The sequence below is a fragment of the Alligator mississippiensis genome, chromosome 2, assembly GCF_030867095.1.
Source record: "Alligator mississippiensis isolate rAllMis1 chromosome 2, rAllMis1, whole genome shotgun sequence".
NCBI lineage: Eukaryota > Metazoa > Chordata > Crocodylia > Alligatoridae > Alligator > Alligator mississippiensis.
In genome coordinates, this window is record NC_081825.1 from 185,052,028 (window position 1) to 185,079,386 (window position 27,359).

The following is a 27,359-nucleotide window of genomic DNA, read 5'->3' on the forward strand; positions in this document are numbered from 1 at the left end:
TGAAGAGCTGCCTTTGGCTTCTGTTGTCTCATTTGGAGTGATAAGTGGGGATACAGAGTTCTTTGTGGAGTAGTATATCCCCCACTTCGTGCGACAGAAGGAGGTGGCATGATCAGGGACTTTGATGGGTCCATTCTTTCAGAGAGAGAGAAAGTAAGCAAGAGAACTGAAAAAAAGTCTGTTACTTCAAGAATGTAGTATCTTTGTTTCACAGAGTTCTTGCCATGTTGTGTTTCTACAGCAGTTCGAACATTGCTGTGTCAATGTTAAGCAGTTTTGCTGTCACATAGCTTTTTCCTGAGCCTTGACAATTCCTAGACATTTTTATTAAGGTATCCAAAGTAGAGTCCATCAGAACCTGGGCTGAAGCAACTTTTTATGCCAACCTCCGTCAAGTGCATTTTTGAGCAAGAGATGGTTAGATTAGGCTGGACTGACAAAATTGTAGCATCTTTGTCTGTTTTGCTTACACAGTGCTGAAGGCACTAAAGAGCTCTGATAGCTGGACTCATGCTTTGATCTGAGCTTTTCAAATGTCTTGTTTCCCCTAGGACAGCCCTGCTTCTAGAGTGTAACTCTTATTGGTAGTTATTCAGCAACTATCAGTGGATACATCCTGAAAGTAAAACAGATGCTACATTGCTCTACAATTTAAGTACCTGTCTGGTGGAAAACGGGAGATCTGTGAAAAAGCTGATCCTTAATTTGGACTGAATTAATACATGAGCTTATATAAGATTTGGTACTGCATATTTTTTATTGGCCATCGTGTCATACCAATGGTCTCTTCCCCAACCTTTTGACTTGTAAGTCTGCTTTCCAGGCCTCTTCCTGAACTCTGCTTAAATTACTTAGTACTCCTGCTGCATCTCAGTCCTAAAGGCCTCCTATGGCAGTGTTTCTCAACCTTTTAAGTAGCAAGTACCCCTTGACTTCTGAAAATTTTAATAAGTACCCCAACACTCAATTTTCCAGGGGATTTTATATTTACAGACTAATGTGTGCCATATGTTGGAAGAAGGGCTGTGTATATAAGGCTGCGTGATATGACAGATATCTGATCTGGTGCAGGTAGGTTTGCCACCTTTTACACCATGGGTGCACAACTCAAGTATGTACCTGGGCTACAGGTGATGTTGGCCAAAGCTAGGAGGGCTGAACCAACCAAGGGTTGGCCAAAGCTAGGAGGGCTTTGCGCAGCATGCCAAATTATTACTGGGGAATTCAAATTTAAAGTGCTGCACAATGTGTGGCACACCAAATTTTTTGCTATAGTTTTGAGAGGAGGAAGGGGTGAAAAAGAGAGAAAAAGAGGGCAAGAGAGAGAGTGTGTTGGGGTATCCATGTACACCTTGCCTGTATCTCGTGTACCCACAGGGGTACGCATACCACAGGTTGAGAAACTATGTCCTGTGGCATCAGAGAGACCTCATACTAGTTGCTTCCTACTGCTTAGATTTCTACCTACTTTCCTTAACTCAGATACCACTTTTTTACTGGCACTGGATAGGGCCCATCTGGCCTGAAATTTCATGTGTTTTAGAAAGTGTTTCTGAAATAGGAAGTCAGTGAAGAATTGACATTGAGTTCAGTGGCAACAGGATCTGACTAAGTTCCTAGTGACATGACTACCCTACTCCAGGAAGTGATTATCTGCTCTGACCCACAAAACAGGCAAGCCATATCTAACACAGGTTAGCAGGAACTGCTTTGAAATATGGTATCATCCATTGATATGGGTATGACTCCCATGCAAACTAATCCAGAGTGGTTGTGGGAATTCACATTTCTGATTTGGCCTTTGCCTGAAATGGATGTCTGATCCATTGCCTGATGAATCCCAAAGAGACAATTTGTCTCTATTCTAGTGCCAAGGTGATGACAGGTGCACTCATCTTATCCATTTCTGAAGCTATATTTCAGCTAAGGAAATCTCTGGTATTCCACACTGCTAAAAATAGGTATCTCATTTAAAATCTCTCAGCAGGCAAGCCAGTATTTTATTCTGCTTCATTGTGTCTCGTCATTAAGTGGAGTCATGTATTATAAAAGACATGACTTGCCTGAGGGTGAACACAGTGGATTCAAAATGCCGAATATTGAATGCAGTACATTCAACCTTTGGTTTGTGGTAGGCATCTTTCCTAGTTGCAATTATCCAGCACACACATGAAGCTGGCAGACTGGTGTATCTCGGGTGGGCCATTTAGCAGTGGGATGGAATGATCTCTGCTATAGCATTTCATCTTCAATAAGTTAATTCCTGAACAGTTCAGATCAAAAGCAAAAAAGAGGCATGCACTACAAGTTCAAGGTTGTTGTAAATCCTTAATTTAAATAAGATGCAATTAAATTCGATATGGAAATTCGAAAAGGCTTCCAGCATTCTAAAAACATTTTCTGGAAGGAGACAGGATTTATATTAGCATGAAATTAAATAGAACATCTTGGCAAACATTTACCCCCTCTATTTTCAGTGGGCATGAGTTTGTCAGATGGCATCTTCTGTCAAAGTCAGTGGAAGACACATGAGTAGAACCCCAAGTAGCACTTCAAAATTTAGGAGGAAATCATCAGACAGATAATATATCATGTGGTCAGAGCAATAGTTATAGTATGGGTGAAACAGTAGAAATTGTATTTAATATCTGATAGATGCTGGTAAAAGTGCAAGGGTCCTTATTCATCAAGATCAGAACAAGAAGATCCATGAATTAATGCAGTATTAGGTAGTGGGCCAGACTTAGCCTGGATTAATGGAGCCATGCAAGGGCAAAAAACAACACGTCTTCCACAAGCCTGACTCACAGGGAAACAGGATCTGTGTAACTTGTCCTTACATTAGTAGATACCCACTGCCTTCAGTGAAGGTGCACAGCTGCAAGGAAAGGCAGAATTTGGCCCTTCACCACTGTTGGCTTTGCTGTATTAACAGGGGTAGTAGTGATAAACTTAGTTTTGTCACTAAGGGGTCATGTCTACACATGCAGTTAATGTACATGAATAAACTCCAGAGTTTATTGCACCGGAGTTTATTTTGCGTACAACATGTGGAGCCCAGTTGGAGCATCCCGGGCTGGCAGGGGACCCGGGGAGTCAGCCTGCCAGCTCAGGTCTGCTCCGAATGGGCTCCTTTTGCTGTGGAGCAGCTGGCTGGGGCATGAGGGTGCTTAAGTGCAGGGGTTGCCTGCTGGCTAGCCCTGCACTGGAGCACCCTGTGCTTCAGCCACGTGGGCCAGCATCTACATGTGCACTGCTGGGCACCAAAAACTCTGCAGCAGGGTATTACTTGTAAACACATCCACCCTGGGTGTGTCTACATGAGATGTTTACTATGCCATTGAATACAAGTACTACCCTAATACAGAGTTTATTAGTTTCATGTGCCCTAATAGGGGCACATGTGTAGATGCTGAGATTACTGTGCAGTTAATTAGTCAACTGCATAGTAAACGTCTCATGTAGATGCACCCAGGATGAGCAAGTTGCAGAAGCTGAATGAACATGAGGAGGGGATTGGACAAAAGGATGGTGTCATCCTTTCATCTGAAGACTTTTCAAAGAACAGAATCCATGACTCATTCCTGGTGACAGAATCTCTCATTAGAGTGGCAAACTCCAAGGATTTACTAAAAGTATATACAAACACACATGCTGGCACAGGCATTGGTAAGTGGTTCATTGCAGGATTAAAACACGTGCACTAAAGTTTCAAAATTGCAGAAGAATCAACTTACTGATGGCAGAACATAAAGGAGCACAGAGTGGACTTCCCAAAGCCATTGTTCACAGAGAAATTCTTCTGGAGCCTAGCCAGGGACCCAACTGGCTGCAGTGCATTGCACATGACAGACATATCACTTGATATTGTTCTAAGATGGGCCCTTGTCTATCAGTGTACATCAGTGTACAGTAGATGGAACTACCTGAAACCATTATCAGTGAGTACTGGGTGACAGTTAAATAACCTGGAAGCTTCTAGTGTGCCAATGGCTGTGCAGAAGAGCACCTTGGAGGGGGGTTCTAGTCCTACCCCAGCGGAAATGCTGTCCAACAGTTGTAGAACTGAAATCCACTTCATGATGGGGTAGAATGGGCTCTCTAACCTTGGTTGGTAGCCAGTCTAGGAGTGGAGCCCTAATAGAGGATGGACAAATAGATGATCTCCTTTACTTTGGTACCTCCTGTGGCCAAGCTGGTACACTGCTGGCACCTGCCTTTCCTTTGAATTAAACCAGCAAGACTGAGAGGTGGACACTGGTATATGGGTAGCTTAGTGTCTCGATATACACTGCCCAGGCTTTTGTGCCATGGAGAGGTCACTCCAGCTTCACTTTATCTTTCAAGTGAGGATTACGTTCAGTCTTGCTTGGCATAATTCTATTGTCTTGCAAGACAGACAGGTGCTCACTATCACTATACAGTTATTAATAACATGCATCTATCTACAATCTGATTTGGTATATGTTAATGAAAGATGTTGATCATGAAGATCCCCCTTCCCTGCTAAGTGAAGATTTTATGATAAATACTTAAGAACTATATAACTAGGATGGCCTCAGATGTTATGATTTAGCATTTGACTTTTAACAAGTGCTATTCCTTATAGTAATGGGGTTTAGTTGCTTTGTTTGTGTGACTGATGTAAAAAATTTAAGTCAGTTCTTTCATTGTTAACATTATCAAAAACATGGAATCTGACCTTGCAAGTTTATCTCTTGACAAGATTACCCAAAGTTTCTTCTAACCGTTGTATAATGGAGGCTGTATTCAAGATGAATGCACATATGCCCAGTATGCCAAGGCCTCTAATGTGCTCTTTATACTTAGGGGGTACTTATCCCACAGTATTTGAGCTACCACTATTGCCACCAGGCTAAAGAACAGTAGAACAGTTCTGCTTTTTGGGGGTAGTGACAAGCCAAGGACAATACGAGACAATATAAGATCACCCACAGACAACATGAGATCACAAAAACACACTTATTTGTCTGATGAGAAGCAAACAGGCACCTTCCTTTAATCCAACTGATGGTGGAAATAACCAAACACACAATATAGATACATTTTGGAGTGGTCACAAGTCTCTTAGTGGGCACACCTCTGTTTCATCCACCTTTCAAGTGCTGAAAATAGGGTGTCAGTCAGGTTCATAGTTTCCAACTCTCAGGCTTCCTGTCCAGGGGGAAAAATGGCGCTCAGACAAGAAGCTGACCTCTGTCTTTTCTTTGCTTCTACAAGTTGAATATTAGTGAATCTGTTACATGTGAAATGTTGAGCAGGAATGCATGGTTAAGCAATCTATTATGATAAAATGAGAATGTGTTACAGCACACGCAGACTAACAAAATATTGCTGCTGATCCTTCAGGCACTTTATAAATGTTGACTGTGGGTTATCAAAAATTATTGATCTGAAACAGGGCATGAAGATTACATTAACCAAAGCAATGTCTGAGTCCTGGTAAAAGAGATTATCATACGGCACTACTGTGTCAAATCGTTTGCAAAGGCAGATATGTTTGAAGAAAAGTAGGCTTTGTATTTTACAACATTCTAATAGCACATCACTTGCCTTTCAGGTACAACACCACTTGTTCATTTGACCCACTCATCATTGTTCCCGATTAGTGGATATAAACTGCAGGCTGATACACTGGTTTCTTGTTTAGGCTTTCAAAGTTACTTTTATAATTATCCAATGAAAAATATCTCCTGCAGCACCCTGGGAGAATCCTTTTAAGGATGCCATGCAATACTAGCATTTTAGGGTTGCAAACACTAACGCATGTTTCACAAGATAAACACAGGGTTTTTAAATAGGAGTCCATAGTGTCAAAACCATTCTAACCTGTTGTGGTCTGTCTGAGTTCTTTGTAACAGAATTGCTCTATTATTTTTCTGTAGTAAAAAAAAATGAGTGAAAGCTAAGAGCTGGCATTTTTCTAGGGGTGCCTTGAATCTAACAAGGGATGCCTTGAGTCTAATGTGATGGAGAACCGCTGTAGTCCTTCCTTTCTAGTCTCCAGAATAACAAGCCTGCTTTCCAAAATGCCTTTCCGTACCCTATCTCTCTTTGAAAAATAAGTTTCTTCCTCCCTATTACTACTTCTATGGTAAGCTTTCCAGATGAGAATTCAGTCTGTCAACAATTAGTTCACACCTCCCATCAGCCCTGTAAGGTACAAAATAAAGCACAATATTTTATCAACCACCCAGCTGATCAACTACATATTTAGTTCTATTTGGTAGCTTTTCCTCCATTTTACATTGCCTGTGGTTCAACAGTAGGAAATGACTGTAAGAGAACAGAAACCTAGCATCATCTAATTTGAAAAAGGGATAATGATTTGATCCCAAATTTATTGACCATCTTCAACTTTAGTTCCCTCTTATAATTAAATAGCATATCAACTAGGTTAAGAGCCTCTAACCAAAATCACAAGCTGCTTACATAATACGATGGAGTGTACAGAATTTATTACTTAGGATACTGACAAGATACAAAGTGTTAACAGGGCAGTTACAGTGATTGGAATCACTGTACAAGCAGTTACAGTGACTCTTTGCTATCCATATCACAGTGGTCTTTGATCAACGGCTCAAAGGAATATGTAGTACATCTTGGGTGCATCTACATGAGACATTTACTGTAGAGCTTAATCAGCTCTGCAGTAAATGTCTCAGTATCTACACATGCAGCCCTATTAGGTCACAGTAAACTAATAAACTCTGCCGCAGGTTAGTACTATCCTGCGGTGGTGGAGTTTTTAGTGCACAACAATGCATGTGTATCCTGACGGGGTTGGCTGGGGCACAAGGGTGCTTCAGTGCAGGGGTTGCCTGCTGGGTAGCCCCACACTGGAGCACCCTTGGCCCTAGCCAGCCCCTCTACAACATGTTGAACTGGGTTGGAGCAGTCCTAGGCTAGCAAGCTGACCCCCTGGACTCCTTGGCAGCTGGGGCTGCTCCGACTCAGCTCAACGTGCTGCAGTCCTGAGCACATTCAAATGCAGTACCCAGGAACAATAACCTCCGGCACAAAGTACACTGGAGCTTATTGCTTTGAGTTAATTGCATGTGTAGATGCTCCCCTTGTGTAGGTAAGCAAGTTTGTTAGCATAGGAATAGAAAAATAAGAGAAAAAGGAATGACGAAGTGTGGCCCTTCTGATGAAGGATGTGCTAGACCTTCAATGTCCAATTCAGTATCAATGTAAATGCCACCAAATAATACTTCTCCCCTCAAGCCAGGGGGAACCATCTGCACCCCTTTTATTCAAGTGGAAGTGAAAATGTAGTTAGCAAAGCAATGGAGAATCACAGCCTTGGAGTGGTCAAGGTATAACACCTGTACAATCTGTGGTAACTAAAAACTAGCAGTCCCCTCAGCTGGAACAAATAAGGTTGTGGGGAAATCTCAAAAGTGTAGTCAAGACAGGACAAAAGAAGGACAATCCACGCAAAGTATGTTACCTTGTACTGTGTCCATGCAGATAGTCTTGATCTTATGCTGGTGTTCTTGTTGACAGTTCTAGCAAAGGGATTCCAGAGTGACTAACTAGTTACACTGAAGTATCCATCCCTCCTTCCTCTCCCAGAGATAAATGCTATTACTGATGGTGTGGAGTAACTGTTCATTCTTCGTGTTGTTCCAACCTTATACCTGAACAACCAGTTCCAGCTGCAAGTTCCTCTAAATCAGAATCTGCCACTTGTGTTAAGACTATATAAATGCATCCATTCTGGTGCAACTTCCAACTTGCAGTCCTACTGCTGACTAATTTGTATAAATTCACTGAGTAAAAACCAGAATATCCTTACTTCTCTGTCAGTTAAGGGATCCGGCCAATGGACAGATGGGGGTAGGTTTAAAGGTACATGGATCTGAAGTCTTTCAAAGACCTTTTTATGCACATTATTCCTTAAATAATCCAATCACAAGTTAATATGCACAGAGTAGATGCATAGACACATTTTTTGATTATGTGTTTACTAGCCAATCAGAATATTGACTTCATATCAGGTGTGCGTCATTTGACATTTTAATACTTGAAACTATTTTCACATTCTACATTTTGATATGTCATTAATGTAATGTATTTATTGCATTCCTGGCTTATCTTGTTCCATATCAAAAATCAGGAACAGGTTTTTGGAAATGTAATTCTTTCAGGCATTTTCCATATATGGATTAGTACATTACATACTCTGGGGGTGTCTGCACAAGATGTTTACTGTGCAGTAAACGTTTTGGCATCTACATGTGTGCCCCTATTAGGTTGGAGTAAACTCACTCTGCAGCAGGATAATACTTGTAAATACTCTGTAAAAAAAAAAACTCCACAGCAACACAGGTATAGATGCTGCCCCAGCTGGGGAAGCTTCAGTGTGGGGGCTGCCTTTCAGCTAGCCCTGCACTGAAGGTCCCTTGTGCCCCAGCCAGCCCCTCCAAAGGACATTGAGCAGGGGGGAGCAGTCCCGGGCTGGCAGGGCAAAAGTGCAAATAGCAATACACTCCAGGGTTTATTGTTCTGGAGTTTATTGCTCCCAGGCTCACATTCAAACAGTGTGCCCAGGAGCAATAAACTCCGGGACAATAAATTCTGGAGTTTATTCCTGCACATTAACTGCACATGTAGATGAGCCCTCTGATACATCAAGACCTTGTTTCTACTGCTTGGTTCAGTTTTTACTTAAATGTTAGGGACTTTCGGAAGTTAACCATTTCTGGTATTTTAAGTTATTCATTTAGGTAGCTTAGCAGCTCCATTTGGCTACTGCACCCCAGTGTCCTATTCATCTACAATCTTTCTACATTATAGTTTACCCTCACAGCCTTACCACCAGTCTACATCTTTCTCTGTCAATCCTGCTGTCACAAATAGGTGCACTGGCCACTCAGAAGAAGGAGCAGCAGCTTCCAAATGTGCTTGAGCAAACACATAGGGAATATAGGAGTATATTCAGTAGGCCAAATCCAAACCCGTTAACCTTAGGGATGGCTGAGAGAGAGGAAGAGGAAGGCTGAGACATAGAAAAGGACTTGCTTATCAGCCATGAGTTTAATGATGTACACCAGTTCTAAATGTAAGGGCAGCACCCCGTTTTCTCAGGGGCTCAAGTACCTAGTACTGAAGTGGAACATTAGCAGTTTTGTTCCTGGTGTAAGTTTGGCTCAGATCAGTAGAAGCTCACTACCTGAACTCTCATGCAGAGATCATCCTGATGGTGGGACACTGAGAATTTTAATGTTCTGTATGTTCATATTCAAGGTCATTTCTTTTGTGTTTAGATTGATAAGTACGCTCAGCAGGATCTGAAGAAAGGACTTCACTTGTACGGGACAGATGGAAATATTGGCTTAACTAATGCGTGGAGCATCATTCAAACAGATGTAAGTCTGGAAAGTAATTTTGTTTTTCCTCTTCTCTTCTTTCTAGTTTCTGAAGTGGTTTGGTCATTCGTATGCTAACCCAGGAATTTGCAACACGGAGTCAAACATAAGTCATTGCACTGTAGGCTTTTAGTGGTAGAGATTTTGATGTTTGTCCCCTGCCTAGCAGCACCTGCTATTCTGACTATTTATATTATGATGGTCTCTGAAAGGCAATCAATACAGCACCCCATTGATTTGGGAGTTTTAGAAACATGGAAAAAACTGTCAAAGGCACAGAGGGGAATGAGGCAACAAAACTTCCACATTATATGAATGGGAATTGGGTGTCTAAATCTTTTGTGCCCTTCAAAAAAAAGAAAACTTTTTATAAGAAATATAATGTAAAAAAGTACCTGCACCAAAGAACTTTTAAGAGGGCAAGTAATCTAGCTGGAGTCTTTTGACACTGCAGCAGTACAGATAGCTACAAAACAACTGAGGGTGTCACTTAGCTCAGTGCCATTCTGGGATTGGGTTTAGTAGGTAGATGTTTGCTTCTGAAGTATCTGTCCAAGGCAGAGGTAATAGTCGCATGGAATGCTTACAGACGTAAAAAACTCCCCGCAAATGGTGCTTCACTAGAAACTCCACATGCTCCTGCATCGAGCCCAGTGCATGACCAGAAGAGGCATCACATTAATCGAACCCACATCTGTATAGATTGGATGCTTTAGTGTTGCTTTTTGGGGCTTTTATCTAATAGCTGATTGAATCACCTTTATATAAAAGTGCCAAAAAACCCCACAGATGCATCTGAGCTATACAAATGCTGCAGAACCAGGTCAAACTAACATGCTGCTGCTTTTGGTAAAGCCTGTTTTTGGTATTTTTCATGTCTGCCAACAGCCAACATGCCTTCATGATATAGATGGTGCAGTTACATCTTCGGATGTCATTGCTCTCACCCTCCCTCAGCCCTATCCTTTCTGTGACTGTAAACCATGTTACATTCAAAACACCTTTCAGACTCTGAACAAAAAAAAAGAGGAAGCATAGGGGGAAAAGAGAGAGACATGATTTTCTACTTTCGACATATCCCGCAAAAGAGAATGGAAACCTCTTAGCTCAGTAGCAAAAAACTGTCAGTGAATCTGATTGAAAGATTCAGAAGTGGATTCTGAATGTCCAAATATATTTAGAAACAAGTCAAACATATCTTAGTTCGTCCTCACCCATCCCCTTGATGTTTCAGCAGTGTTCCCTATGGTATGTTCTCCACTACTTGTTACAGAGCGGCTAACTAAATTTTTAATTTACTTCTTGTTTTATATGATTCTTTCCTCACTTCCCCTAGGAAACAACTTGAGCATGTATAATGGATCCCTGCTTTTCTAGGTATTAACTTTTAACTTTCCCTAGCTCAACTACCTTCCCATTAATCTCCTTTCTGTAGTCTTGAAAATATCTAAATGCTTCCTCTCTTGCTATATGGTATGTTATGGTGTCACCTAGCCACACCACACAGTCTGTTTAACTTCTGATAAACTAATTCTTGACAATTTCTGTTGGTTCTGTGTGAATACTTTCTGATTTTGTTGGCGTTTTTATCTATCTTTGAGACAGACCCCTAGCCCTACTCCAGCCCCTTTGGGTACCTGACAGGTTTAGAAAGCTGCCTTCAGCTTTGTGCCAGGAGATTCCTCTGAGGCTGATCTAACTTGAACTAGATGCAAAACTGGCACTTGGTTGCTCCCAGGATTGGATTAGGGGTTTCACAGTTACCTTTCAGTATGCCATAGTTGTGGCCTTTCGTCTTTAGTTACACATTCAAAATGGCCTGTAATTGGAGTATCTTTCTGCTACTGATGTGTATCCTTTCAAGCCATGCTCTGCAGCCATGAGTTCAAGGACTGTATTTTTTCTGAAGGCTGAGATTCCAGTGTATTCACAGGACTCCAGGAGCAGGCAGCTTGATAGTTAAGAAAAAGAAAAATAACTATCTCTAGTGACCTTGACAGCATTTGAAGTCATAAAATCCCCCCTGCAGATTCAAGAGCATGAGATACTCACCCATCTCCATCCTAAATGGTTATGGACTACTGCTTTCTTCAGTCGAACAACCAAGTCATATTCAGTTTAGAAACAGGCACACTTCAATGGTGAATGATGTTTTTCCTGCATAAATAGTTTATAAAATGCTCTGGAATAGGTTTAGATAAGTACACTAGGAAATGCTAGATTTCAGGTGTCTAGTTCTGTGGAAGGACCATAACCCATATATCACAGTACATGGGGTTGCACTTTTAGCAAGGTGGAAGGTTAAAGCACCTTAGAAGACATAATAATTAGGATGCAGCAAGGCACTGTTCTGCAATACTAAGTAAGCAAACATAGCCAATTTGATAACTCCTCAGTTCTATCAAGCCTTTTTCTCAACAACACTAGTAATATCCTTGTGGCCTGGAGCAAAATGTTTTCATAAAATAAGGATGGTATGAATTATATGTTTTGCAACCTCCCTCAGCCATACATTTGTCCTATTGCAGGGCAAGATTATACCCTGATCTATTACTGAGGGCCTAGGGCCTGCTCTTCACTACGTCACCAAGACCAAGGTGCTCTCTCAGTCTGTAATAACTCCCTATCAGTACTTGTCATGTAATGGTTGATTGGGCTACTCTCTGTGTGGTTGCCTCCCTTTGGCCTCCCCCTCTAGCTCATCAGGGATGGTATATCTCTTGTTATCTGGGTTCACTAGCTCCACAGTTTTCCTTTCCTTGTTCTGTTGCACATCCATTCCATCAATCTTCTCAGTATGTGATCCATTCAATTTGATTTCCCTGATTTTGCTGAATGTTTGCAGCTGCATGATCTCTCCACCTTGTCTTAAGTGATAGAAAGAAATGCTCATATGATGGCAATATCTGCTATACAAAAGCTAGGTGGATAGCAGTCAGGTTGCTTTTAATGCAGGTTTTCATGGCCTGGTTTTAATAGACATGCAAAACAGTTCCCTTCTGTTCCCTTGTTCCCCCAAAGGAAAGCCTAGTGGGACCTACTCTTTATTCCCTAACAGCAGCAACACCATGAAAGGCTCTTTAGACCATGTTTTCTAAAGATATTGTTGTCAAAATTGAATCCTAAGGGATGGAAAAGGAACATCTGTACATGAGCATAGTCCGGATTCTCCTCTGCTTTTCTTTCCTAACTGCACATCCAAAATTCTCCAGAGGTGTTGGCCAAGCGTGGCAGAGTACCTTTGGTGCCTGCCACTTTAAGGTTTGAGAAAAGGCAGCAGGGCAGCTGGCAGGTGTGGGTTAGCCTTGATGAGGCTATCACATGACCCCAGGAGGGCCTCGGGATTGGACGGGGGCAGAGCGGCCTCCATTTTAACCCAGGCCCTCAGATCTGGAGCAGCAGTTGGCTGCTGGCAGCCAAAAGAGCAACACCCAGCTGAGCTACTCCTTGGAACATCTGGGAGGTAAGGGCAGGAACTGTGGGAATGGCAGGAGGCTCATGGTCCTGGTATGACTGAAAACCACAGCCTGCCAGGAAAGGGTGGCCTGGTGGGGCTGTTCATGGCCGAACAGTCCCCCAGAAATGCCAGGCCAGTTATCTCCCTGGTGAAAGGTTGGTAAGGGCGCCTTAAAACTTCAGCCTTCACATCCTGGTGGGTTGCCCCCAGGTAGGGACAGGCATGGAGCCAGGCATAAACTGGAGAGGTACCTGAACCTATAGGGTGAAAGACCCTGATGGCATAAGGTCAGGCACACCTAGGAAGAGTTCCCTGAGCCCATAGGTTCAGAGACCCCAGTGTTGTGGGGTGGGGCAGACATACTTAGGAGAAGCACCTGAGCCCCACTGACCCCAGTGAGGGGGCAGAAGTACATGTAGGCCCACATAGAGTTGGGTGTATGCTGGCAGCCTGAAGTGCTGTGCGTGAGAGGGGCCAGCGGCTGAGTTCAGCCCGGAGTATGGCATAAGGCTATGGGTCATGTAGAGTAAGGTCTGTGACCGGATGGCCTGAAGTGCTGCATGCACCCTGGCTGGAGAGTGAGTAGGGAAGCCTGAAATGCCATGTAGAGTAGGGCCCAAGGGGGACCTGAAGTGCTGCATGGAGTAAGGCAGGTTGAGAGTGGCCCAGGAAGGGGGCAGTATGTGAGAGGCCTGGTGAGGGCAGGCAGAGTACAAGAGGCCTGGTGAGAGAGGGTGGTGTGAAAGAGGCCTGGTGGAGGGCACTGTGTGTTTGCTGCATGTTAGAGGCCCTACAAGGGGCAGAATTTGGCCCGGCTGTAGGCCGGAGCTATTCATTAACTTAGGTTGTCATCTGTGAGGCATGGGACACAGCAAGGTGAGGTTGGAGCTGTGTATAATGCCCTTGTCACCAGGGCGAGCAATGGGAAGCTTCCCACCTCAGTGACATCTATCATAAGTATTACCATCAAGGCATAGCAGGAAAGGAAGGCAGGTGGTTAGCCCAGAGACAGGCGGGCAGGCCAACATTGTGATCTGGTCCTGAGATGACCACCTGTCACACCAGGACTTAAACATAATACTTCCCCCACCTCCCCATGTGGACTTTGTTCCTCTTTACAGTATTTTCAGATTTGCTCAAAGGGCCACTGGCTGTAAGGATGAAGTTCTTCCCCTCAAGATTGTGTGAGCTGATGGATGAGCCCATCATATTTTTTCCCTTTGGTACCCAATCAAACTATACTGTGATAAATCAGCCTTTTCACCCTTCATTCTGCTTTTGACACTGAGTTGACATCTTGAATTATGCTCTTTTTAGTTTAGTCTCTGTTTAGGTGCACAGATATTACACCATACAGCAGAAGATGTTTGGCAAGCCTGCTCAGGAAGGGCCTAGAAATGGCTTTTCTGAGCCACATAGTGAGAGTAAAAACAAAATCTGAATTGCTGTAAGAGTGAACTGGGAGTTCTTGGTTCAAAGATGTGTGCATGATATATGAAGTCAACCATTTGCAGTCTCTATGTTAGACACAGGGGTGCTGACAGATGTACAGCTCCCCATTCTAACTCATGACATTTCACATAAAGTGCCATAATCTAGAGCACCCCCTCTACCATGCCCCCCACAACTTTCAATGTTGGGTCAGGTGGGGAGGGAGGAAGAATTGAACTCCACTTTGGAGCCAATCCAGGAGGACCTGCCTGTCTGCAGACTCTCTCCCCTAGCCCTGCTCAGCCCCCCGCTGCCCCACTCCGGTGCTGTCTGCAGGGTGGGAGGGGAGGGAGCTCCAGATTGGGGTTCACTTAGTGTGAGGTGGAGCAGGGGGAGGGAGGGTTTCAGGCCTGAGTGCTATAGATTGGCACTGGCAGAACTGCATGGGCAAGAAGCTTGTACAACTCCAGAAAGATTCTCACATAGCCAGTGTTATAAATTTCTGACTTTTTCATGAATGCTAAAATTCTCATCTATGTTCCAAGAAAGTTCAGTAGTCTTCTAAAAGTTTGCTTCCTACAGTCATGGTACCTGGATCACAAGTATCTATATTAGTAAACTTCATATACAGTTTCAGGTTCCAATGTTATATGACTTTGAAGCCAGTCATCTTAAAAATATATATAATTAAGCAAGTTTAATTGCAGTAACCATTTCACTTACTGTTCATTTTTTTCCTGGCAGTAATAGCACATTTGGAAAAAAATACAATTTTACCCTATTACTATGAATCGGCTGTCTAGTTACAAATATTTCATTGACTCTTGGTTTAAATAAAAAAAAACAAACCAACACATACTGAAAATATAGAAATTATATTTCCTGCTGGTGTGATTATCTTCCTCTGTGTGTGTTGTTGTTGTTCTCCTCTTCAACCCCAACAATTCCATATGAAAGGGTCATTCTGTTTCTGTTAAGATGATCTCAGCACTGTCTATGCATTAATGATCAAAAATGGACTGGATATTAATTGCTTATTGGGTAAATACTGCATGGGTTCCCAGCAAAATTCAGTAGGAGGATTAATCTGTTTGAAATATAAATATTTTTGAGGTCTATTAAATTTAACTGGGTAAAACATATAATCTAAAGAATAACATGATATTTTTAAATATCAAAGAGAAGTTATTTGTTTCCCCTACTAATATTAGTTTTTGTGGTGAAAGGTAAATTGTCTGCAGTGTCATCTGAAAAAGCATTAGATGTATGTTGAGGGTAGGAGAAGGAATCTTTTTTAGTGTTTTAAGTTTGGTACAATTAAAAAAATAAAGAAGCAAATCCTACTATACGTATCAAAGAGGAAATTAAGAGATGAATTAATTGCAGTCTTTAAGAACCAACATTGGTGGGGTGAAAGCTTCTGAAAGCAGAAAGTTCCTTAAACGTGGTAAACAAAGTATAACAAGATCTAGTGACTGGACGCCCAAGGTGACAAAATTAGACTAAGAACAAGGTGCACATTTTTAACAGTGAGGATAATTAACTATTGGAACAATTTAAATAGGGATGTGTTGGAGCTTCCATCACATAATGTCTTTAAATTAAGACCAGAAGTGTTCTAAAAGGGATGCTGTAACTCAGCAGGTTATGGGCATTATGGAGGACTCACTACTGAGTAATGCTGTATGGGCTGCATTGTGCAGAAGGTCAGTATAATAGTCCCTTCTGGCCTTAAAGTCTAGTAAAATGTGAAGAATAACTTGAAATCTTTAGTTGAAAGGTTTACTAGGTATTAATATTTAGGGAAGGAGCCCAGAAGATAATAGAAAAACTCCATCTTACACAGCAAGACACAATAGTGTTAAATCTCTCATTTTCTAGCATGGTAACTGCAAGATTCATGTGCATTGCTTTGGCCATGCTATAGTTTTTAAATGTGCAGCATCTCAGTGCTGGGCAGAGGGGAAGATGATAAAAGGCTGCCACAGATCAGCTTTTACTGCTCTACTTAATTGGTTTTCACACTTATCCTTCAAAACTATTTAGTAACAGGCTGTTGCAGTGGTATAGCAAGAGCAAATCCCAATATAGTTAATTATGTAAAACACTTTGCAGATGAATAGGACTATGTAAGTGCCAAGTTTCTTTTTTTTCCCTTGAAGAGTAATTTGTACCCCTGACTTGCCTAACCAGTGGACTCTAATCACTTATAGAGGAATTAGGAATATGTAGCACTTATTGAATAGGAGATCCCAGCCCAGGCATACTGTCTGCCTAACAGTAGCCTTGCTGCTCCTTAGGGATTATTGACAGAAAATCCATTGGAGTCCATCATCATGCCATGTAAGAGATGAGTTCTCAGCATTCCTGTTTTGATGGAGCCGGAGCAGTCAGTCACTGATTTGGCAATATGCTATGAACAACCAAGGATGACAAACATCAGCCTCAGAAAAGACATGAGCATTAGCAGGCACCTTTATTGCACCCTTTCTTCTCCCTCCTCACTCTCACTCACTCACATTCATTGTAACAATATCACACAGAGTTTGAACAGAAGGATGATCTTGTAGGATCTTGCCAGGAGAGGCCTGGAGACATCTAGGCTTTCCAACATTTCTTCATTTTTCTTATCTTTTTTTCTAGGTTTAGACAGCAAACTCAGGACAGGAAGGGTTCTTAGTAGGAGTGTTTATAACACCTACCAGAACAAAGGCCTTTCTATGAAATGGCATGATATTTAAAGCAGGAAAAACTAGTTTTGCCAGAAACACAAACCCATCTAGTGGCTGCTAATCTGGAGTCTCTGAATTGGCCAATCCCAAATTAGAAGGGAATGTCCTTAGGCAATGAAGATTTACCATACAGATGTAACAGCTCCTGAAGGGTGGTGATTACGATTTTTTTTTTCTCAAGTGTGAAAACCCTGGGCAATCTTGACATAAGTTATCAAGTTCTTTCTTTTTTCAGAGTAGAAGGGGGGAAATATCAGAAAAAGTAATAAAATATTCATGCAGCACAAGAGGTGTTGCTATATTTATTCTATGGTTGTTTCCTATCTTTAAGATGAACTAAAGGCAGATTGGGTTTCTAGTGGGAAACCTAAAGGCGCCTATATACATGCACTGAGGCTGGTCTCACGCGCTGTGCTTACAGCGCATTGGAGCAGACTTGATTAATTAAGTCTCCTGGAGCATGGTAATTACTGAACATTCGAGCTTTAGTTAAAGTGCCCCACCACCATTTTCAGTCTGAGGATGCTCCATGCACTTCAATTAGAGATGTGATACTCTAATTAGAGATGTGATGCTCCCGGCACTTTAATTAGAGCAGCTCTTGGAGCCTCTCTAATTAAAGTGCACCCCTCCCCACCCCACCTCCTGGAGCACCTGTATAAATCCCCTAAGTGACCCAGATCAAAATAAATCTTCTGCTGTAGATGTATAATAATCACAGAGTAGTACTGACTTACACCAACCAAAAATAGGATAAAAACCCCCAAATGTGGACATTACGGGATCACATTTTAAATGTGAGAAATAGATCCTGACAGTTTGCATACTAGTGAAGAGACATATGGACAGCTGTAGAGTCTGAATTCCTTTGGTAATCCAGGGAAAATGAACACCACAGGTAGCAGCAGTGCAAACATCACCTCAGTTTGGGCTCTTTTCTCCAGTGCCTTGTACTGTGAGCAGTCACTTACAATCTTGTGCAAAATATATACCAAAATCAGAATTGTCACATTGCCCTTCCTCTTTGTGTGGGTGTGAATAACTCTAACAAGAACAAGGCAAAGGCAACCTTCCTCCCTTCCTTTCCAGTCTCTAGAAGTGAAATGTTAATGTTTCCCTCTGGTTTGTTCAGCCTTGATGGGTCTTTGTGATATAGATACACTAGCAAATTGCCCGTCACAAATGGATGAATTAAAATAACAAAAACAAACAGATTTCACTTTTAATTGGGGATTACTGTGTAAAACAGTGATTTTTCAAACAGGGTGCTGGTACCCTGGTACACTGCAAGATCCTTTGAAGGGTGCTATGAGGTCTGAGGAGATAAGCAGGTAAGTGTAGGCTCAGGTTCCTCTCTGTCTGACCACTCACCCTTGGTCCCTCTGCAAGGGTGGAAAGTATTGCAATAAATAAAATAGTTTCTGAAATGGGGTGCTACTTAATTCACAAAAGCTTTAGAGAAGTGCCTTGGGCCTAATGAGAGGTGCCTTGAGTCAAAAAAGGTTGAGAGTAAAATATTGTTTCCTGGCTCGTATCTCTTTTGAGTGCCTGTAGATGTGCGGGAAGGCTACTCCAATGCGCTGTAATTACAGTGCATCGGAGCAGACTTGATTAATCAAGTGGAGTCTGCTGGAGCGTGCTAATTAGCATGCCTCCAGCAGCCTCCATGTCTCTTGTATCAGTGTTCCCATGCTCCAGAGTGGCGATGGAGATGCTTTAACTAAAGCTCTTTCAACAATTTTGAAGATCCGGGACACTGATGCACAAGACTCTGAGGGTGCTTTGATTTAGAGCAGTTCTCAGACCCACTCTAATTAAAGCGCCCCCCCACCACCACCCTTGGAGCACATGTAAAAACACCCTTTATGTTCTTTATGAGACATTTTGTGTTTACCTAACTAGTCAGTAATTAAACTGTTTGAGAAACATGTGGGGAAATGCAGAAGGAACTGGATTCAGCTTTTACTGTTGTTAATCCAAAGTAGTGAAAATCCACATTTATATCAGCATGAAAGGTAAAAATTTTGACCCTCTATAGTTTTCTGTTGTGTAGTTGGATACCACATATGCATGCCAAAGATAACTCAGACTGCCCATAAACAATATGTGATTTAATAAGGAATGTTGACTTCTCAAATATGAAAACCCTCTCACTGACACTACTGGCATTGCACAAGGAAAGCAACTTGCAGAATGTCTTTGTTCTGGCATCCAGTCTTGAGCAGAGCTTAAGCAAATATACTGGGTTATCATGAAGGTGACAATGGAGAAGAATTGGGGACAGTCTGCTTTTTCACTTGCATTATTGAGGCCATATCCTAGCCTGGATGATTTTTAGCGGGCATTTGCCATAGAGACTATGACTTTGCCAAAGAATTTTTTTTAAACATTGGTTCCACTTTGTCTTCCATTCTAGGGTAGCCAGTAAAATAGATACAGGCCCTGAATAATAAGTGTACACCTTCTTTATGTTTCATTTCAGTAAGAAGCATTGTGTTAGTTTTAATTATGAGTGCTAAATATCCTATGCTAGGGCAGCAGTTGCTTGTTAGCTTGGAAACAAAGTTATCTGGGAGAAATGCTGCGTTCTATAAATACGTCATGGAAGCCTCAATGCTTTTTAAAGCTTGTTGGTTGGCAAAGCTCTCCCTAACAACCCACCCTCTAGACAGCGTATTGGGCAGCCTCCTGCTGTTTGGAGCTCCTAGATACTGATAAAACATTTGGGAGCTTTCCCCTACCCAGCCAGACAAGCAGTCAGTGTGGGGGTGTGATTGGTGTCTCTTTAACAAAGGAGAAAAATTGAGTGTTGTGGTTTTTCAAGAGATGGAGCCTCCCATATGAAGGAAATCTTTTTCATTAAACAACAAATATATTTATCAATAGGGATATAGATCCAGATACCCAAGGGTGTTTAGGCACTGTTCCTAATGAGGCAATTAGACAATAGAGTGATACCTAAATTCACTGTGCAGGTGCCACTGATATCCACTGCTTTAACTCTACACCTACTGGAGAACATGGACACATGACAGATTTACACCGGTGTAAACAAGGAGTGGGCACATGATGTATAGATCTATACTGATGTAACTTACTTAAATCCAGTGTAGTTACTCTAGCAAAACTAGGAGTGTACCTAATTAGCCACTAAATTACATCAGCGTAAGCATCATCTGTTCACAGCTTAGCTTGAGATAGCAGTCTGCCCAGCACTGACAGGCAATTATCCTAAGACGGTGGAGCTCAACTTTTTTGCCCCAAGGGCCAGATGGCCGGTGCCCGGTCAGTCCACAGGCCAGATCTGTCTGGCAAAGTCTGATCTGACCACACGGAGGGTGGTAAAGGGCAGCTCAGCCTTGACGCAGCCACAGGGGGAAAGGGGCATAGCCCAGCCCCAGTCTGGCTGTGTGGGGGAAAAGGGCATGGCTTGGCCTCAGTCTGGCCACATGGGGCTTGGTAAGTTGGCAGCCGAGAAAGGTTGGCAGCAGAGACGACCTGAGCGGGGTCCAGGGCAAATCAGCCTGTGTGGGGCCAGATGTGAAGCCAGAGTGCGGAGTTACTGCACCACTCTGCTTGGCTCTGTGGGGCCCCCCAAAGCATGGGGTCTGGGGCAGTCACCCCGATTCGCTCCTCCCCTCCCCCCCCCGGAACGGCCCTGGTTGACAGTATCAATTGCCACTGCTCCCTCCTGCCAAATTTCTTGTCCTATGGGGAGCCCCATGGGCTGGATGCCATGGTTCTTGCAGGCTGGATTTGGCCCACAGGCAGGGGGTTGAGCACTCCTGTCCTAAGACAGCACCTACTGCATGCACCTAGCCCTGGATTCCTTCCACTCTGGTTCCTTACAGATCTGCTGTAAATAAGCACAAAGTATCATCTATACAGGCCCTGAGTTTCTGCCAGTGCCAGTGCATGTTACCTGGACACAGATGCCAACACACAGCTAGCTGAACATGCTCGGACTTTTTTCTGAAAATTAGCCTCCTTTTCAGATGGAGCTAAAAATTACAGCATGGAACTTGCCTCTCCTTAGGACTCCAGACCCTTCCTTTCACCGGCCTTGTAGACTTCCACCACAGCCCCTTCGCAAGTTCTGTGCTGATGGTCTGCCCTTTCCCTACACATTTTCTTGCCTTCACTGTCTTCGTTTGACCTGCAGCCTTTGTCTGACTCGCCACCCTACCTCATACCCGATCACCCCTGATCTTCACCAAGCATTGCTCTTTCTGGTTAATCTGTTTCTAAGGTTCCCTGCTCCTTGACTCCCTGTCCCTCAGCCTAGCCATGACTTCTGTTCCACCAACACTGATGACTTCTCACCAATTCTCCTTTTCTTTCACTCGGGCGGTTGTCATGTCTCCCACTGTTTCATTCCTCTATCCTTGATTCTTTTGCCCTTTAGCAAGGCCTGCCCTACTAGCTCCCAACCCTGGGTCCCCTCCAGCACCTCCCTTCTCTGCTCCTGTTCTCATGCTACACTCTCTGGTGAGAATTCCATGATCAGGCTGATTTTCTTCACTTCAAACTTGTTTTCCTCTCATTCAGTTCAGCCATCTCCCTGGCTATTAACACCACTTTTCCAAGTTAATTAAATCCCGTGTACTCAGTCCCAGTTGCCCTTTTCACTATCTTTGATTCACTCCTTGAACTCTCCCACTTTGCCTGCCTCCATTTCTCACTTCACACAGTTGCTCACAGATTTCTTCCAAGAGAAAGCAGCTAAATGAAATCACCCTCCCTCCTCTTCCTCCATCACTTTCCCTTCCTCTCCTTCCTCTTTTTCCTTCATCAGAAGTTCCTGTTTGCTCTCCTCTAATCCCTTCACTTAACCCAGTGATGCCCCATCCCATCCCTCGATCTTCTTCATGCCCATTCTCATTCCCTCCTGAACAGGGGACTGTTATGGAGTTTCTGGCATGGGTAAAACTCCCCCTCCCTGCTCTTAAAACCTGTTTTTTCACCCTCCTTCTGTCCTGAAGGGTTTGCCCAGTGAACCAACTCTGCTTGTTATGCCCATGCCTCTGCTCAGCCTGTCTCTTTGATGTCTCCTCATGGATGTATAGCTATCACTTCAAGCTCAACATGGCCAATAGAGCTGTTCAACATCTTCCCCAAGTCCCAGTCCCCTGCCTCCTTTCAGTTACAGTGGCTGTTTCCCTATTGCCTCTCACTCGTGTGCATAATGTCTCTCATCTATGGCAAGGACTTTTCTAGAATCTTGTATTCTGTCTGTGTTGTCCAGATTGTTTCTTCATAACTTTTGAAAGATATGCCCTTTCCTCTCCAGCATCACAGTTAAAACTAGTATCCAGTCTCTCATCTTATATCCATAATTAGGGCTTCTAGGTGGCACCATATTATAAATAATAGGCCTTTCCAATTGTCTGTTCTTTTCCCATCTAGAAAGCTAGGGCTCCTGTTCCTTGTATTTCTTTCCTTCAACAGATAAAACATTGCTCTTTCCCTAGTGCCCATCTCCCTTGCCAGCAGAAAGGAAGTCCTCCATTTCTATGATCTCTTTTCCCCAAATGCATCATAGCTACAACAGTGCTTGGAGTTCTTGATCACATAGCCCCTCCCTCTCTTTGGTACAGAAATATGACAGGACAGTTTCCCTCAACTTCTTTAGGATTTGGGGAGAAAAATAGAAAGGAAGCTTTCGAGTTAAATGATAGACTAGCATGCTTGTTTCCCTTTTTGTTGAAAGTCCTCTAAAACCAAAGAACTGTGTTTGGAGTTTACTTAGCCATCAACTTAAATAGGAAAAGATTCATTTAAATCTTTAGCAGAAACTTTCCCTTGCCCATGTATTGCTCAGATATTTGAGTCAAATAGTTAAAAAAAAAAAATAAAAAAAAAATTAGACAGTTTTAGGCCACCCAATTAAAAATCCCTTCCTCATTCAATTACTTGTTTTATAGCATCGTAAACCAGTCCCTCTAGCTCTCTTATCCCTAGGGGCTAAAAAAAAAAAGTCCTTCCGTTTCTAATATAAGCCAGGCAGCATAAGTATAATTAAACTACTAAAGAAAAAGACAAACATGAGTACCAAAGGAAAAAAGGAGCAGAAACCATATAAGGTCCATTTTGGGGGGAGAGGCTCTTTTCTAAGCTCACATTTCAAGCTAAGGATTTCCAGCACTGGCCAAAAATCATATCATTCTGAGTAAGATCCTTAAAGGATAAACTGTCGTTAACAGTGTTTCTGATTCTTTTTCCTAAGGGGAAAAATATGTTATGTTGTAAGAATGGTGAAATATTGCATTGATTATGAGTTTCTGAAAATGAATCTTGTGATGTTCAGGTTACTATGTGACACCTCTGCCCTCTGTTGGTTTGGAATGGCAGATCTCCTCAAGTGCGGGTTTTAAGACCTGTACAGAGGTACCTCTGCACAGTCCTGATGAGCTCTAATACTATTATACCTAAAGGAGAGTCCCCTTGCACTCTCAAGTGAGAAGCAGGATCTGAAATTTGTCATTGCTTATGATCATGGAGACACCTGGGTGACTATGAATTTGTTACAAACCATATGAATATCCTGTACACACTGTGTTAAAAAAAAAAAAAAAAAAAAAAAAAAAAAAGGCCAGTGTAAGGTCCTATATTAAATCAACCTGAAAATTAAAACCTTGATAAATTATCACAGGCATAGACTAATTAGCAGCTCTTTGTACAGAGCTTTGAAAAGTGTGAAGTGCTGAGTATTTTCATTGTTAGATTATAGTATTGCGACCTGTGCTTGCTAGGGACCAATGTTTGTGAATGAGTGCAGGGTATTTTGTTTTATTCATACAGGTTGTAGCTGCATTGGTCTAAGGACATAGGCAGACCAGGTTCTTTGGGTGAGTCTGATATCTTTTATTAGACCAACTTAAATAGTTGGAAAAAAATTTTTTTAGCAAGTTTAAAAACCCTTCATCAGGCTAAGGAAACTTCTGCAGTTGGTGTGTGCTCTTCCTGGATGACATGAATGTTTTATTCATCGTTTTAGTCATAGGCACTCAGCTTAAAAACAGATGCCACACCTATGGGTTTAGCACGGGAGGTGATGAATGGGCAATAAATGCAAGTGAGCCTTAGCTTATAACTGGTGTGGCCCAGGAAGGTATTAAGCCCCAGAGGGGAAAAGTAACTAAGAGCCATTCCTACTGTTAAACTTTATACATTGTCTTAATTGTCATCTCATTACCTAAACGTAATGAACCTTTCATTGTGGCATCAATTTTTCATTCATTCTGAGCTTCAGCTTTCATTCATTCTGCTTCAGTGGTATCATAGGCCTGTGCACATGACTTCATTTAGTGGCATCCAGCTGTGACATTACTGAAGAAATCAGGCCTGAGAAGAAGGGAAAAATAAACTTCAAATGAGGAACAAAGATGCCGGGGCAGAAAGCAGGGCAGGGTAGCATCTTCAAAAGACTAACTGGTTCAGAGAGGAATACACTTTAATACACAACAGCCTAGCTTGTAGTTCCATGCCCTGCTGTTGGCCTAAAAATCTTTGTTCTTCAGTTAAAGTTTATTTTTCCCTTCTTCTCAGGCCTGATTTCTTCAGTAATGTTACAGTTTGATGCCACTAAATGAAGTCACACCCATCCACAAGTCTTATGTCACTGAAGTAGAATCCATTAAAAACTGATGACTTCAGACTAACCTGGATAACTACCTCTCTCTACTCCTAAAAGACTTTTAAAGTTGATTAATGACTAACACAGGAAGACATTTGCTTCAGTGACTTGGGGCAGTACACATGCACTCGTATAAGTGGTGAAATGCATGTCAGCGCTGCAAAAATGGCGGTGGTGCGCTTTTGAACAAAAACACATCAGAGGTGCTTTTGTTCAAAAGCTCACCGCTGCCATTTTCTGTGTGCTGATGCACATTTCACTGCTTATACAACTGCATGCACAGCAACACAGCGCATATCGGGTCACATGCAGAACAGGCTCAATTAATAGAGTCTACTCTGACCCGCCAGATCTCTGGAACATCCCTGCACAAAAATGTATGTGCATAAATGCCCATGGTGTCCAGTTGTGACTCTGCCTGCCATTAACTGTCAGTACAGAATGCAGTCTCCTCACTGCTTGGCATCTCAAGCTGCATCTAAGATACAGGTATCTTGCACTCATGACTCCCAGCAGCAAAGGATAAAAGGCAAGAAGGCAGAAAACAATGAGAGGTTTTTATGTAGGTAATGGCAAGGACACAGCTGCCTATTAGCCTAATCCTAAAGCAAAATAGGAATAAAGCTATTGTTTGTGCCTAACACAGTGTGTGAGAGGTTCTTCTTCCACTTCCTCTAAGTAAACATGTGGTATTATTTAATTAAAGATGTTCTTGTCTTTAAACCCTGGGGCACACTCACAATGTCAACCTGGCTTTTTACTCTTCCAGTTCAGATGCTGTGGGGTTTCAAACTACACTGACTGGTTTGAAGTGTACAATACTACACGGGTGCCAGACTCATGCTGCCTGGAATTCAGTGAGAACTGTGGACTTCATTCTCCAGGGACCTGGTGGAAAGCTGTGAGTAACTTTCTCTGTCAGCATCAAGGGCAATTGCTGAACCTATGTTTTAACTCAACTGACATAGAAATTGGAATGGGAAAGGGGCTGACCATCCGCAGAGTTGTCACAGACATATATAAGTTGTAACTCCAAAAACTTGTCAATAATAAAATGGCCTTAGAGTGCAACCAAGGGCCATAAGATCATCTTGTGACATGATGAAACCAGCATCTCAAACAGTGTTTTCCAGGGGCCTGAGACTTCTTATGCAAGTGAACTGAGCTCTGGAGTTTGGGTGTACCATTCCAGACACATGCCTTACTCTGACACTGGTCTTGTGAACAGGGGCATAAGCTGACTAGAAACAGAATAATGCCTTTCAGTTGAGTGTCACACCTATGGAGGTGTACCAGGACACAGGCAAACCACGGACCTTAATGAGTATGCAGGCCCTGGTGCAGTATCCAATAGGAACAGGTTTGTATGGCATGGATAGTCACTAGGCATAATGACTGCAATAGCTCCTGCCAGGTTGTATTCTTGACAGAGGCCCTCATTTTAGGCCCATTAAAGGCAACAAGACTTTCTACTGCCTTCAAATGGTGGATCCATGGGGTGCATTGGTGTATTTGTACCCACCCACCTCTGATTCCTGTTCCACCCAGAATTTAAAACCAACTGCCTGGCAGTGGCAGCAGCGTTTGTAGTCGGGCACTGCTAAAGTAGTCAATTGACTTCATGGTTCATTATAATCTATCTGATCCCTTCTCAACTCTTTTTTTGTCCACAGGTCTTAATGACCCTCTCTTCTTTTTAATGGTCTTGATGTATCACAATCAAGTTATCCTTTGTTCTGCAGTTCAGCTGTTTGTTAGCTGCTCCAGATAATGAAGCTTCTGTTTCACAGATCTGCATATTGTTTTTAACGTGGTCTAAGGAAGATAAATTTGTTTTTGTTTCAATCTTAAATTGACTAATGCAGCCATAGGCCCTTGCATATTAGTAAAGCTTCTAGTTTATATTTAACTGGACAAATATATGTGTTGTTTTATATGTGATGATACACCATCACATATACACCCCAGCATCTGCATCCCCCTTTTCAAAATTTTAGAACAGCTCATGGTGGGCCTTACATCAGGCGCAGCATTTCAGAACCCAGCACTGACTTTCAGGGAACAGAAAGGAGTGAACACCAGCAGTTCCCTTTAATGAATCTGAAACCTTCATGTAATAACTTCTTCCTGCTCCTTCCTCTACTCTAGACCCCTATTAAGCTCTTTCCTGGGAATTTAACTAGACCCTACCCCTCTCCTGAATAAGTCTTGGGACTTTTCTCCTATTGCAGGTAGCTCTTGTGAAGGCCATAGGCAGGGGTAGCAACTGAGGAAGAAAAAGGGAGTTTGGACAGTTTAAGTTGCAGGTATAAAACCCATCTTGCGGGTCACTTTCAGTGAACTTTCACAAGTATGGCTTTTTCTTTTATTGGAGTCCCATGGGTATACAGGCTAACAGGGCTAAACTCTTTAGTCACAGCAGCAGATATATACTTTTTTCTTTATACATATTGAAAAACCAACAGACTGAACATTTAACAGATGCATGGTCTCTCAGCTGTGGGGCTGGCACAGAGTGAGTGTAACAGTCACTTTGGTGAAAGCCATTAAGTAAGGCCTCAGGACTTTCCTTTCTACAAACCAACCATATGTACTAAATCACTCTCTGTGTCATGTAAATAGCCAACCAGCAGGGTTTGTAGAGAGTAGTGGCTGAGGAGGCTCCAGGGAATACAGGAAGCGGGGAGAAGCTCTTGGAGGATGCATCT

General features: G+C 42.5%; 1 protein-coding gene across 6 annotated transcripts in view; it reads left to right on the plus strand.

Annotated features, from left to right (window-relative positions):
- TSPAN4 (tetraspanin 4) overlaps positions 1-27,359 on the plus strand; it is an 878,022-nt gene that overhangs the window by 840,370 nt on the left and 10,293 nt on the right. For all 6 annotated transcript variants that reach the window (XM_059722559.1, XM_059722561.1, XM_059722558.1 and 3 more), the window contains 2 exons: positions 9,294-9,395; positions 25,421-25,552. In XM_059722559.1, the coding sequence (XP_059578542.1) occupies positions 9,294-9,395; positions 25,421-25,552 (234 nt within the window). The remainder of the gene's footprint in view (positions 1-9,293; positions 9,396-25,420; positions 25,553-27,359) is intronic.